Source organism: Typopeltis vanoorti, chromosome 24 (assembly GCF_054136105.1).
Source record: "Typopeltis vanoorti isolate ZY-2024b chromosome 24, IOZ_Tvanoo_1.0, whole genome shotgun sequence".
Lineage (NCBI taxonomy): Eukaryota > Metazoa > Arthropoda > Arachnida > Uropygi > Thelyphonidae > Typopeltis > Typopeltis vanoorti.
This window is the reverse complement of record NC_143572.1, coordinates 12,274,522-12,290,680: the sequence shown is the minus strand read 5'-3', so window position 1 is coordinate 12,290,680 and position 16,159 is coordinate 12,274,522. Positions and strand designations below refer to the sequence as shown.

The 16,159-nt window shown below is 34.9% G+C and overlaps 1 protein-coding gene across 1 annotated transcript in view; it reads left to right on the top strand.

Annotated features, from left to right (window-relative positions):
• Positions 1-16,159, top strand: part of LOC150092928 (cholesterol transporter ABCA5-like) — a 640,434-nt gene that overhangs the window by 18,542 nt on the left and 605,733 nt on the right. The window contains exon 2 of the mRNA XM_090414108.1: positions 12,957-13,060. Within this exon, the coding sequence (XP_090270234.1) occupies positions 12,957-13,060 (104 nt within the window). The remainder of the gene's footprint in view (positions 1-12,956; positions 13,061-16,159) is intronic.

Below are 16,159 nucleotides of genomic sequence, written 5' to 3'. Positions count from 1 at the left end.
CTCTTGCTGCTGAACTGGCTCATTTATGCCACACCTTCTTGGCCAATGGCTATAATCCCCATAAGATAAAAAAATACTAAATGCTCTGAAGAAATCCCTCCCACTATCCACCACAGAGAACTACAACAAAACAGTCACCATCCCATACATTAAAGGCACATCTGAAAATATTTCTAGAATTCTTAATAAACATGAACTACGCACCACATTCAGACCGTGTGGCAAATTAGCAACCCTTATCTGCTCACCCAAGGACAGCATTCCCCCTTTATTACATCCAGGAGTCTATGAAGTACCCTGCTCATGTAATCAAGCCTACTATGGTCAAACAGGAAGAACTGTGAACATCCGCATCAGTGAACATAAAAGATACATCTGGCATTATCACTATGGCAAGTCGGGCCTAGAGGACCATTCTCTGGATACCCTTGCACACAGGATCAACTGGAAGAACACAAAAGTACTGCACAGAAGTTCTTACAAGTCGGAGAGATTGTTCTCAGAGGCAACAGAAGCCCTGAAACACATTCCAAATCTCAACAAATATGGCTGTATAAATTTGCCTAAAATCTGGGAGACAGTCATCTTAAGAAAAAAAAACTAGTACCGTTTTTTTTTTCTCTGTTTAGGATTCTAGTCTTATGTGATAGCTGCAATTTTTTATTTTTTATTTTTTTCAGATAGAGGGTGCCAAAATTAGGACTCTAGTCTTTGTGTTGTTGCTACAATTTTGTTTAACTAGTCCATTGATTACATCATGTTGTTATAGTTTCGCGTATTGTGACAAACTGTGTTTTTGTGCTCTGGAGATGCTGGTTATAACACCAGCGAAATATCAGCAATAAGTTAATAAATAATTATTTACTTATTATTCTGTATTTTAATATATACTGTTAAAAATAAACAACATAGATGTTAATAAGGCTGTGGGCCTTGATAATATATCACCACGTAATAAACATAAAAACTTATTCTAATTATGAGACCATTGGTTTAATACACATATGTACAAGAACGCCAATTAGTTTCACTAGCATACTGTCTAACTTTGTCAAGACTAAAAAAGGTGAAAAAAAATAATAAATGCAAAATAATGAAAGAATACAATAACCGTAAACAATGGTTAGGCAACCAAATTTGACAGCTTGCGTGACAATATATGCATGTAGCAAGATGCTTCATGGTTGCCTAACCGTTGTTAATGGTTACTGTATTCTTTCATTTTTTTGCATTTATTATTTTTTTTCACCTTTTTTTAGTCTTGACAAAATTAGACAGTATGCTAGTGAAACTAGTCGGCGTTCTTGTACACATGTGTATCAAACCGATGGTCTTATAATCAGAATAAGTTTTTGTGTTTATTACAGTATATAAAGACCAAATACGAATAGTCTAAATGGACACATATCACCACGTATTTTGAAGGAATGTGCCAGGGAGTTGACATCTGCCTTGACTTATTTTTTTAATATGAGTCTTGCACTGGGTCAAGTTCCTAAGAAGAGCAAGATTGTGCTGCTTTATAAGGGGGGTGATAGAACTCAAGCATCAAATGATAGTCCTATCTCTGTGTCAGGTGTTGTGGTTAAGTTATTGGAGAAGCTTGTGAGAACTAAGATCCAGAATTGGGTTGACAACAATGGTATTATCTTTGATGGACAGCATGGATTTGCTAAAGGGAGTTCAAGTTTTAGTAATCTACTTACTTATTACAATAAAGTAAGAAGCTTCCTTGGACAGAGGAGATGGATACACAGTAATATACAGTCATTCCTCAACTTACGTCCAGGTTCCGTTCCTTCCAGCAGGATGTAAGTTGAGTATTTAGTCGATGCAAAAATTGGTTGATAGGCAGAAAAGGGGTGATATGATTGAGACATTCAAATTACTGAAGGGTTTATATAAGATTAATCCAGAAGATATTTTTGAGAATAGGACTGGTGGTGGGAGGACTAGGGGCCATACATGGAAACTGGGTAAGAATGTGGTTAGCAGGGGTGTTAGAGCTAGGTTTTTTATTTGGAGAGTGGTGAATGAGTGGAATAAGCTGCCAGAGTCTGTTGGGGGTGCTATGACCGTGAATGAGTTCAAGGCGAGGTATGATAGATACTGTGTGAATGTCGAATAGTTGTTCTCAACATGATGTTAGGGCCTCCCTCGATGAGTCTGTCGACTCCTTGGAGTTGCCCGAAATAATAATAATAATAATAATAATTAAATCAACAGAGTTATAGGGGTTAGGGAATTAACCGTAATATGTATACTGTCATTTTAATTTTTAAACTTTATTATAAAACTGTACTGTGTGTTATTGCTACTATAAAACAGGAGAATAATCACCCAAATCTTCCTTCACAATCACATCTTCATTACCCTCCCTGCGTGAACAATCAGCCTGTGGCTCTTCTGGTGTAACCTTTGTTTTTTTGATGAAAATGTCCAATGTGCTTTGCTTATTCCTCTTCTTCTTTTCATCATAAATTTGTTCATAGCAAGCAAACACATCATGTACTTTCGTTTCTATTATTAAGTAGCATTCATCATTAGGGTCTTTGTCTTCAGCCATTTTTGAGAACATTGCTAACTGCAAAGAACATTTCTGAAAGACCCTTAACTGTAAATTGTTTAACTACCTCTTCCTGTTTCTCTTTTCCCTTTTCCTTTTCTCGTTTTTCCTCTTCTGCAACAGTTGCTCCTCCAGTTTAACCAATTCTTCGTTGGTCAACTCTTCAGGGGAACTTTCTATGAGTTGAATTATGTTGTCATCATTCACTTAAAGATTCAGATTGTTTGCTAGGCCCACTAACGAACTTCCAAAATCATGCACAGACCTTTTTAATGTATTTTTCCATTTGGCACTCATACATTGAGCGGTCACTTCGTCCCAAGCCACAGCAATATTTTTAATAGCATGATAAATATTGAATGTTTTTCAGAATTGCATGAGAGTCTGGTCATTTCCTTCAGTAGCAGAAATGGCTTGTGAAAAAGTTCTCCATAGATAATAAGCCTTAAACACTGCAAGAACTCCCTGGTCCATCGGTTGGATCAATGAGGTAGTGTTTGGAGGGAGAAACATGACCTTGAACTTGGTGAAGATCACCGATATAAGACATATGAGGCAGATGACCTGGAGCATTATCTAGAATTAATAAAATTTTAAATTCTACATTTTCTTTCACACAATAGCTTTTTATTTCACTCGCATAACAGTTCATCCTCAAACAGTTTTTGAGTCATCCACAACTTCTTATTTCTCCGATAATGAACTGGGAGTATGCTTCCTAATGTTTTTGAAGATTCGTGGATTCTCGCTGTGCCATATCACAAATGGTTTCAGTTTATATCCATCCACATTACCCATAACAGAATCGTAATATGGGCATTAAGAGCTTTGAAACTAGGTATATATTTTACTTTTTTGTGGATGAATGTCCACTTGGGCATTTTTTTCTGAAACAAGGATGTCTCATTCATATTAAATATTTGCTGTGGCAAATAATTTTCCTCCATAATAATTTTATCCAATTTTTCCACAAACTCCTTGGTAGCCTTCTCAGCACTTGCAGATTCCCATACATGTTTTCATTATGCAGCACAAAATGTTGCTCGAATCTCATGAACCATCCGGAAGAAGCGTTGAATTCGTAGTCATAATCGGGTTCTGCTTTCTCCTTCAACATGTTGAAGAGACTTAGTGCCTTAGCTGTTATAGTCACATTGCTAAGAGGTATGCACTTTTGGTTCAGGTTCTTTATCCATGATGCAAGTAGCTTTTCCATATCACCGATAGGACCTTGTTGTTGCTTTGTCATCGTCGATTTAATGGAAGCAGATCCTTTCACAGCCTCTATGATTTTATCCTTATTTTTCAAAATGGTCGTCACTGTAGAATGAGACCATCCGAAGTCATGTGTGATCACACTGACAAGCTTACCAGCTTCATGTTGCTTTATAACTTGCAACTTTGTTTCAAGAGCAATTGCTTGCCTTATTTTCTGTGATTCTTCACTAGGTTTTTTTAACTGTGCATGTAGGAGCCATGTTGCACAAAACATAACGAAATATTTAACGATAAATATACAAATAACCCATTTCTCAAACATAAAATCAACAGAGGAACTGTTAAAAACATGTGCCAACTGCAGAGGGAGGTTTCCGCTGAAAGCACTGTTGCCATTGTCCATGCCTTACCTTATGCTCACTTGCATCTTGTTCAAAAATATAGCCGAAAATGTTCTTTATTGCCTTATGGGATCACAGACATATCTTTGAGAGGACGTAACTCGAACGGATGTAAGTCAAGGGATGACTTACTTAGATTTCGCAAAGGCTTTTGGTAGATTACTGCATGATCAGTTGATAGTCAAACTAGAGAGGATGGGATTGGATATTAGATTAGTGCAGTGGATCGGAGACTGGCTATCTGATAGGTATCAGCAAGTTGTGTATGGGGGAACAATATCCCAGAAAAGAAAGGTCACTAGTGGCATGCCTCAGGGGTCTGTTTAACTTGTATATTAATGATATTGGCGAAGATTTGGATGGAGATATTCAGTTGTTTGAGATCATGCAAAGTTGGGATGAACTATAAAGAGTAGAGAAGATGTTGTGGCCTTACAAGAAGACTTGAATAAATTCAGTGATTGGGCACAGGAATGGGGATGCAAATTCAATGTTGCAAAATGAAAGGTTTTAAAATTTGGGAAACAAAGATGGGATGCAGAATTAATGCTTGGTGGGGATATATTGACAGAGGTGCAGGAAATAAGAGATCTTGGGGTGATAGTGGATAAGGATCTGAAATTTAGGTGACACATTGTCAAAATTGCGAAGACAACACAAAGATTTCTGGGAATGATGTGGAGGAGACACTGACTTGTAGAAGTAAGGAGACTCTTGTTCCATTGTATAAGGCTTTGATTAGGCCACACACATGGACTACTGTGCCCAGATTTAGTCATCTGGTTTTCAAAAGGACGCAGAGATGTTGGAAAGGGTGCAGAGGCGACTGACTAAGGTAGTTCCTGACCTCTGGAATGTCGAATATGAGGAAAGATTAACAAGATGCAATTTACAGAGTCTGGTGGATAGGAAGAAGAGGGGAGATATGATAGAGACCTACCAGTTAGTAAAGGGTTGTTACAGGATCAATGTTGGATAGGTTCTACAGAAAACAGTGGGAGATCAGGAGAGAACCAGAGGTCATCCCTGGAAACTCTATAAAGAGGGTGTGAGCAGGAGAGTGAGAAGCAGGTTTTTTGCATGAAGAGTTGTGAATGATCGGAATGCCTTGTTTGAGAGTGTGGTGTATGCAGAGAATTTGAGTGTGTTTAAAGTATAGTGTGATGATAAAAGCACCTCCTAGATGAGTCTTTGACACCACAGGGTCTTGGGTGATAATAATAATAATATCCAGGTACAGCAATGATAATGAGATTAGTGCAGCATTTTTGGGAAACTAGATCTGTTGCAGATAGGAATCGCTCTGGAAGACATTGCATTTTGATTGACAATACTGTAAAATGGATGAGGTAAAGAGTGCATTGCAGCTCTCCCCCTAACAAAAAGTCTCAGGAAACTTGCATGCAATTATCAATGTCATACAGCAGTGCTCAGAAAGTTGCAAGCTCATTATATCTTCATCTATATTGTGTGCACTCAGTACTGAAGAACCCAGATAACGGTAAATGAATAATCTACGTAGATGGTTATGCTCATTTGTTGAAGAATGTGGTGTAGAGATGCTTGATACAGTTTTCTTCATTGACGAGGTCTAGTTTCACCTCAGTGGGTATGTGAATATTCAAAACAATAGGATTTGGTCATGTGAAAATCCACAAGATCCACATTAAAAATTTTATTAAAAATTTTTCATGCTCAAAAAATCGGAGTATGGTGTGCAATATTATGGTGTCATATAGTGTGACTCGTTTTCTTTGAAATGATGGTGAATAGTTTTGTTAACCAAGACATCATTGCACAGTTTGTGGCACTCCATGATGTCAGTGAATGTCATTGTTCATTCAGCAAGACAAGGCCACGTGCCACATGTTGAATAGTGCTGTATATTTTCTGCAAGAATTTTTCAGTGACCGTCTCATCTCGAAAGAATTGTGGCCTCCAAGATAACCAGATATATCACCACCAGATTTTTTCCTTTGGGGGTATCTCAAAGCTGTTGTTTATTGGAATAATCCTCACACAGTGGATGAACTAAAAATGAACATTTCAACAGCAATTGAAAACATCGGTGTGCAGGTGCTTCATGAGGTGGCATCAAACTTGGTAAAAAGAGCCCAAGTTTGCATTCATAAAGTGGTGGCCACTTGCAACATATTTTATAATGAGGTTCCTATTCTTCTTTTGTTATAAAGGTCTGATTATAACCTGTATTTGTAGCTGTTCATTTTTCATATACTTGTAATTAATCTTTAAACAGATATGTGTTATTTCTGGGTTGTGCAACTTTACAATCACCCCTGTATTTCAGATTAATTTAATGAGCCAATTGTGTATGGCATATCTAGGAAAAAGAATAGACATGAATACTGATAAATTTGTTATAGATTATAACAACTGTAAATGGATTCCAGTTTATAGTTGTGGTATTATGGATGGTGCATATATATGGTAGTGAATAAATTACTTCTCATCTTGTAAACTTTAGTTATGCATGTGTGCATTTTGAAGAGCTATGGTTAAATAAAATGGGTAGGATTTATGAATAAATCACCCAAAGTAAAAGTTTCATTGTAGCAGAAATACACTAAAATACCATAAAAACCTATTTCAATAATGGATAAGAGAAATATCTTGTAAAATTTTCAGTGACCTCACATCTTCCTTCTGTTCTTTAACCTCAAGAAAGGAAAGACTAGTTTTTGGAGTTTATTTCCAATACATCTGAGAAAAGCCTGGCAAATCCTAAAAGATTAGCAAGGCATATCGTATTTTGGAAATGACTCGAGGTAAAAAGGTGAAATAGAGAATTGTGAATCTTAATGCACAATCTTCATTTTCAAACCTAGTGATGTTTCCCGAGATCTTATTTGAGACTGAAATATTATTATAGGCAATTTCATATTACAGGAGTTTGAATATTCTTCCATAAAAGATATAAAAAGTATATCTGATTATTTTATGAAAGGAACAGTGGCAGTGATTTTGTGTATAATCTTTGATTTATTTTTGATGATTGAACTGGAGGAAAATAAGAATGAAACTATCCATCATGCAAACAGTAATACTCAGCACCAGTATGTAAAATAATTGTAAGTTCAAAGAATTGATTGATAATTTGCATACACGTTCTCAAAACAATCTTTTATTAGTAAAATAAAAAAAAATGTTGTAGAAAATATAGCTAACAGCTGTTTATTATACTACCATATGAAAGTGCAGTTTTGTATTCCTAGATGATAAAATGTGGGCAGGGGACTACTTATTGCAACAATTGCTTTTGTTTCCTTTGATGTTTTTTTTGCAGACAGTGCACCATAATATAATTATAAAACAGAAATATCACTAATATTCATATATACTTACTGGTTGTTCAACCACTATATTTTTTGAATAATGGCTTCACACATGTAAGAAAGAGCTAAATATAATTTATTATTCCCATATATTTTGCTCAATATATCATGAGCTTCTGTCAGGGAGAAGACCAAAAATCTGGTAACAATGTTTAAATTCTGAATATATAAGAATGAGTCATACAGCATGCATACAGTATCATGTGTCTTGGTCTCAGCTGTCCAATAGGAGGAAACACTATTAGAGTTCAGAAATGTGGGAATATCTGTATAATGAATTATTATTATTATTATTATTGCACCCTCCATGGAGTCGGCAGATGCATTGTGGCAGGTTCATTCAACTGACAACATATTTATCATACTGAATCTTAAAATCCTTAGCATGCTTTGCATTAACAACACATTCTGGTAATGCACTCCATTCGCTGACAATTTTCATGTAAAAAATCTACTCCTCACACCTCTCTTCACCACGCTCTTACATAACTTCCAGGGATAACCTCTGGTTTTTCCCCTACTCACCTTCTACTCTTTTCTTAATCTCATCTGAATTTGTCCGATAAAATCTATCAGTAACTTAAACATCTCTATCATATCACATCTTTTCCTCCTATCCACCAAACTCTGCAATCCACGTTTTTTCAACCTCTCTCCATAGCTAGCAGTCCAAAGTCCTGATATTGTCTTAGTCACTTAGCTCTGGAGTTTAAACTCCACTGTTTATACATCACACTGAAAATTGGTGACCAGATATGAGCACAATAGTCCAAGTGTAGTTGGGCCAGTGCTTTATAATATGACACAACAACTTTCTTATTTTCCTTATTTCATCTTGTGAAGTTATTACCAAATCCAAAACATTAACACCTCTAGTTGCTTCAGTCACATGCTTATTAAGATATTTATCTCTCAGAAATTCACAAACTCACTCTTCTTGTTCCTATACACTATCTCCTCCTTCCATTCTATATTCCTGTAATTAAAGTCTCCCATCAGGATCTCCTTTTTATGAGTCCAACTAATTTTGCCTAAATATTTCACACTCATTATTCTCTGCATTCTCTGGCCTATAATAACAGCATCCTATCTGATATACTAGCCTTTTTATTTCAACTTCACCAAAATTTGTGCATGCATTATCAACTTCCACACTTTGTGGACATAAATCCTTTGCAATCATTAACTGTATTCCCTCCTCTTCTTTTCACATTTCTATCCTTCTGGAAAATTATATATCATTCTATTTCTCCTCCCAACATCACATCCTCTACAGACAACCAAGTTTCACATAATCCGGTTATCTTTGGGCATACTGACTCAATCAATGCAACACACTCAGCTTTCTTGTTTCAAATACTCCTTACATTTGTGGTGTACAGACATAACAATTCCTGTGTCCTTGAGGCTGTTCTACACCACCAACATTCTCTGTTCTAGCTGCTATACCACACCTCTCTCTTCGGTCTGACCACTCCCATTTTCCTGAACCTTACTCTGATTTCCATTCCTACCTGTCTCATCCCCACCTTTAAGCATTCCATCATCTTGTGCTGCTGCAATCACATCTTCAACTTCATATTTATCTTCCTCCTGTCGTACAATCCATTTAGTTGCGCTATCCTTCATAAGCAGACTCTGATCATTTACTACATTAACTTCTTGGCTCTGTGCCTTCCCAGAAAATAATAGCCTTTCTAAATGCTCAACACCAAACCCATTCATATGTAATCCCTCAACTTTAAACCATTTCAACTTTCCTTCAAATTCATTTCACAGATTTACAAATTGAACCCACCCTTTGCCTCACACAACTCAGCCAGCTTACTATTCATTATCTCTGCTCTCTTTTCCAATTCATTTTTGTCATATCTGGGCAACACACTAATGACGTTTCCAGCAATGCTATTAATCTTTACCTGCAACAAAAACTTTTCAAGTCTCTATCAACATTCTTTTTTTCCTCAATATTTTTATCCATAACTACCATTAATTTTGATACTCAGTCTTTCCTTTACTGCAACACATCAGTTATTCACTTCATTGTTCCACCAGGAAAGCATGTTTTGTGCACTTTATTAGTCATCACACCTCTAATGATCAAGTCCCCATACAATGATATACAACTATCCTTTGACTCTTTGTTTGTAATACTATCTTCTTCCTTCTCATTCTCATCATCCAATTTCTTCTTTAGATGTTTAATATCCTTTTCCAGATGTATCATTTTACTTTTCATTTTCACTAACTTTTGCCTAAGCTCTTCTACTACTGTCCTGACACTTGCTCCCATTTCTAAATGCTCTAATCTATCAAGACACTTTTTACACATGAATTAATTAATTTAAAAATATAAATAAATAAAAATATAAACAAGTTATAAACAAATTAATAGCAATAACTTCCCAAAACTTAAAAATAAGCATACAGTTTGTCTGAAATAAAAGAATGAATGAGTAATGGTGAATAAAGATCTAAAATTTAGAGGAGACATTGCAAAAATTGTGAAGACAACACAATGAATTCTGGCAATGATGCAGAGGACACTGACTTGCAGAAGTAAAGAGATTCTGGTTCTGTTGTATGAGGCTCTGATTAGGCCACATATGGACTACTGTACACAGATTTGTTCACTCGGGTTTCAAAAGAATGAAACACTTATTGACAGTAAGAGTGATTTACTCTACAAACAAATTAAAGGTAGAATGATGGCTCTATGTAGAGCACTTCAAGAAAAATGTCCTGGACAGATTTTCCACATACAACCATAGTCTGGTTACTCTGTGTTGATGTGCTCTCTCAGGTTGTCTCTATGGCCACAGTGCATTTGAGTCTTAGTGTATCTAAAAAAGCTCCCAGACTCAGGATTTGCTTTTGCAATAGAAAAATGGAGTAATTGTGAATAAATGTGAATTATATTACACACAAACACAAGAGATCTTTCTTTTCAGTTTACATTAGACCTAACCACAGGGATAGATTATTTCTAATAGTTACCTCCTTTATCACAACAATGTGATAATTGCTAAAACATGAACAAACTGGAGCTAGAACTGTATACTCTGATCAGATCTTCCTTACTACTGTACTTACCCTCATCAATAACACCTTTCTTTTTTAGCCAATGGTTACCCTTCCTACCACAGCTTCAAAAACACTAAACTCTCTTCTCCTTCTTCTCCTTTCATTTTGTAAGACCATATTCATGCCATACATTCGGTGCACTTCTGAAAAAAAATAGTTCTAATTATAAATTGGCATCATTTATCTTTTCTTCTAAAGACCAACTTCCACTTTTGAATTGTTCTTGGTGTCTGTAAAGTCTTTGGTTCTTGCATACTGGTTTATTTCAGCCAAATAAGATGGGAAGCTTTTTCCCTATTGTGTTCTGTACATAGGGTAAAATGGGGAAAAAATGTTTCTTTTATACAGAAGCAAATAATACTCTGAAAGATGCCTCTGGAATATGCTATTTATTTTAGAAATACCAGACTTCAGTGTAATAAATTCCTTATGATCCTTTGTTTTACAATTATCTGTTCACATGACACTTTTCAGTTATGACCAGACTAGTGCCCATTTATAAAATGTTGCATTCACTCATAAGATGGTTTTAGTGGCATGATGCTCCCCAGAATCAACTAATGCACAGTTTTCACGAACTGTTAGTTTATCATTGCTCGCCACATCTCTCTGTGTTTTGGTGTTTCACTGTGAATTATAAACTGTTTATAACTATTACTTGATTTTATTGTTAATAATGGAAGATAAAATTCAAAGTAAGAGTGCTGTTGCTCCATTGAAAAGAAGAAGACACTTAAGCCTATTACATAACATGCTAAGATTAAAATTATTAAATTTAGTGACAGTGATGTATTGAACTCTGTAATAGGTCATAGGCTACACTTACCGTGCAGTACTGTTTGTGGCAGTTCTTAAAACACAAAGATAAAGTTCTACACTAGTTAATACTACAGTTATCCATAAATGTGATGATGTTATTGCTGAAAAGGAAAAACTTAATGGTGTAGATTGATGACTAAACTGGTTGGTATGTTCCCTCATTAAGCCAAGTAATTCAGAATAGCTTTTTTGTTTACAAAAATTATTCAAAATTTTTAATTTGCATATTTGATGTAAATAAATACTTTATTTACATCAAATATGCAAACGAAAAATTTTGCAGTTACAAACCCCTCAACTTCTTGAAGTCTTCCCCAAAAGCCTTCATTGCCTTCTTAATCTCCTCTTGGAGTTTGCAACTTGGATTCTAGAAATCTTCATTTGTTGTAGTTCCTTCTCAAAATAACCACATGGAATTAAAACCCACAGACTGTTAATTGAAGTGAATGTCATTCACTTGACCACCAGGCTGGCATAATTGTTGCTAGCCTGGTGGAGACTAAGTGACATATGAGTTTTTTTGGCCTCAAAGTTTTATTTTAGTAATTTGTTTTATAATGTTGAATCATATCTTATTTTTAATTTAAAGCCTTGGGAAATCTGGAAATCATTTTGAAATGCGAATCCTTTTCCACAACACAAGAGATCATCAATGGAAACTGTATAAGGAGGGTATGATCCAGGTGTAAGATACAGGTTCTTTACATGGAGAGTGCTTGGCAAATGGTATGCATTGCCTGACAATGTGGTGAATGTGGACATGTTGAATGATTTTAAAGCATAGCTTGATGGGCTTTGTGTGTACCTCCCATGATGAGATTTTTTAACTCCACAGAGGTTTGGTGGTAATTTTTTTTTTTTATGAGATTTAAATAGTAATGATGATAACAGTTTTTTTTTTATATAACAATCATAGTATAATATTATAATAGTATAATATTATAATAGTATAATATTTATATAATATAATATTATAATATAATATAATATAATATAATATAATATAATATAATATAATATAATATAATATAATATTATATAATATAATATTATAATAATATAATAATAGTATAATATTACATGTAGTATTTTTTTTTTCAAGTTTGAAAAGGTGTGATTATACAACAGTATTTACACATATGCAATCTAAATATTATATTTCCTTATTCTCACAAATATACAGTGTAAACTCATGATTTACATTTAAAATATTTTTTTTTTTTTACATTGCATACATTTGTTACAGTTATTATATACATTACATACATTTGTTTATATATGATACATTACTTACATTTGTTTACATGTGATATTTACATTACGTACATTGGTTGACATATAATACATACATTACATACATTGGTTTTCATGCGATACGTACATTACATGCATTTGGTTACATATGATACATCTTGGATGAGAACTAATTTCTATAATTAGTTTTTTATTCTATAATAATAATAATAATAATAATAATAATAATAATAATCTGAATGCTTTTTAAATTTCTAACAGAAAACTGCAGGGATTGGAAATATTTTGAATCATGTCCAGCAGTACAGTATTATAAAAATTCTTTTTCCCTTCTTCAGGCTGCTATAGATTCAGCACTGTTAAGGGTAAGTATATGATATGTTTCTATCCTTTTTTTTTTGGTCAAGAAAAATAATTCTCTGAAATTAATTGATATATTGTAAATATATGAAATTTAGTATATCTTAGTTTGTTCAGATTTGAAATCACAAGTTTTTCCTGCTTGTGGTACATGTGTCATCTTTTCCACAAAAATCCTGCAAGATTACAGTTTAGACTTCTGTATTACCTTAACTGATATCTTGTTTGAAAAGTGGCAAACAAGTGGAATGATAGATTGCCAGTTTTGAGTACATTGTAAGTGAATATCATTGATAGTATGATAAAAATAATAATTAGTATGCATGTGCATTCTGTGCTGAGTCATGGCTGGTGAAAACACCATAGTCTCATAGATGATCCATTCTCCTGGATACTATCACATACTGTCCCAGATATGTTTAATTCTAGTTTGTTGAATACAACTTCATATTTTTACTTGACAAAAATTTTCCAAATGTAATGGTATTATCTTCAGATGTTAAATGCTTTGAGTTATAAAAATATATGAAATTTTTAATTAACTTAAATTTTTTTAACGGAAATTTATGACATGTTGTAAACCTGTAGCATATTAATATTTTGGGTGGGCTAAGGGATAGATAATTTCATGTGGGCAGGTTCTTTTTTTAATTTAAAGATTGGTATGATTAGGCAGAAAGTACCTTTACAAATTGCATAGATTTTCAATAGTTTTGGATATATATACACCCTGTATCCAAAAAGAAACCGAACTTTTGATAGAAAATAAAACACAGGCCAATCATAATTATTCAAATCATTTATTTCAATCAATATACTCTCCCTCAGCTTCGATGCAGCATTTAGCACAGGCAATTAATTTGTTAAACGAGTTTTTTATATCGGTTTTTGGGATACTGTTGAGGGTCGTGGTTACTATTGCTTGAACGGTTTCAGTGGTGTTGTATCACTTTCCTTTCATTGGCAAATGAAGTCGGGGAAAGAGAAAGAAGTCACAGGGTGCTAAATCAGGTGGATACGGTGAGTGATCCAACACACAAACTTGGTTTTTGCTCAAAAACTGTCTCACAATATTCGAACAATGAGATGGTGCATTATCGTGCAAAAGTGACTAGCTGCCTGCATAACGATATTCATGCTGTACACGACAAATTCTCGCTATCAATCGCTTTAAAAATTCAAGATAAAACTCACCATTTACCGTTTGGCCAGGTGGAATGAATTCTTTTGGATAATGCCATGGGAATCGTAGAAACAAATCAGCATTGTCTTTACTTTTGACTTCTCCAAGCGACTTTTTTTTCGGATACCCCTCTTCTGGTGGTCTCCACTCAGCACTCTGATGCTTTGTTTTGGGTTCATACTCAAAACACTATGTTTTGTCACTAGTAACGATCGTTTCAAGGAAGTTTGAGTCCGTACGAGCAATTTTAATGATGATACATTTGGTCGTCAGTCAACTTGTGGGGAACAAATTGTGAATTCAATTTATGAAGGCCCAAACTCTCAGTTAAAATGTTGTACACAGTTGATTTTGGAATCCTCAATTCATCTTCAATCAATCTTATGGATGATTTCAGGTTATATTTAATGAACTCTCACACTTTTAGGATGTTAACTTCGCTCATTACGTTTTTGGACGGGCCTGGCTTTTCATCGTCCTCAAGCATCTCACGACCACTTTGAAATTGCTTAAGCTACTCGTAAACTTGAGTATGGGATAAGCATTCATCATTGTATGCTTTTTGAAGCATTTGATGTGTTTTGATAAAACTGACCAAGTTTAACACAAAAGTCAATCACAGCTCTCTGTTTGAAACTCATTCTCCGACCATTTGTCAAAACACACTGTCACTCTTGGCACTATAACTCAGCTTCTAATGAAAAAATGTTATAAACAGTTGACACAACACTAATGAAGGTTGCTGCTTTCGACATGTTGATGTCAAAATACATCAGATGAATGAAAGAAACTTGTGTGGATATGGGTGCTGTATTTTAATAAGTATGAAGCTGTACAGAGAGAAATCTGTTTCATGCAGGTAATATCTAGGAAACTACAGTTTAGATGGAGGTTAGGTACCGGAGGGCAGGTAGTGACAGATTAACCCAAGACTAAGGAGAACAATAATGGGTGTAAAGCTGATGTGGATTCTGTGACATTCTTGTTTATATCTCAATGCCAGAAGTATTGGAAATATGGAGAGGAATTTGTGGTCTTCATACACTCAGTTTGTCTGAAAATTTTCGGTATTAGTAGATCATGGTTGACTGAAGATGATATCCTGATAATCATAAGGATATCGTTAATATGTGAGATTGTGAGAGTTGCAAATGTCATTAATAACACTGAGCAGAGCAGCAAACTGAAAATTTTATTATTATTATTATTATGATTAAGGTCTCCATTGAGTTGTAAGACTCATCGTGGGAGGCCCACCCTAGAAACACAAAGTTATTCATACAACTCCTTGAACATTCGTACTCTCATCACTATCAGCAATGCATTCCATGGTTCAAACCATCCTCCACACAAAGAAACCACTTCTTACCCTCTTGTTCATGACTTCCAGGGATGGCCCCTCTTCCTCGAATCAATCTAGTTATATATCCCCTCTGCCTTCAGTTAATGTAAGTAACGGCAACTGCAGGTCTCTCATACGGTTACCCCCACTGTATAAGATGACTCCCAATTTTTGTTCTAAAGATTTTAGAAAAAAGTATCGTCTTATACATGGAAAAATGCAGTAATTTATCCCCTTCAAATCCCAAGGACCAAATTTGAGAACAATAGTCTAAGTGTGGTCTGATCAGGGTCTTATACAATGGAATGATAACTCTTCTATCTCTGCAGGTCAGCGTCCTTCTCAGTATTGCAGCAATCCTCTGGGTTACTTTCATCACCTTTGCAATATGCTCCCTGAATTTTAAATTTTCTATCAATTATAACCCCCCAGATCTCTTATCTCTCCTACTTCCTCCAGTGCAGCTCCTCCAATTGAGTATGCAGCCATCCCATCGATGTATCCCAAACTTCAAAATTTTACATTTTGCTGCATTAAACCGACACCCCCATTCATTAATCGCCCATCTGTCTAGTTTAT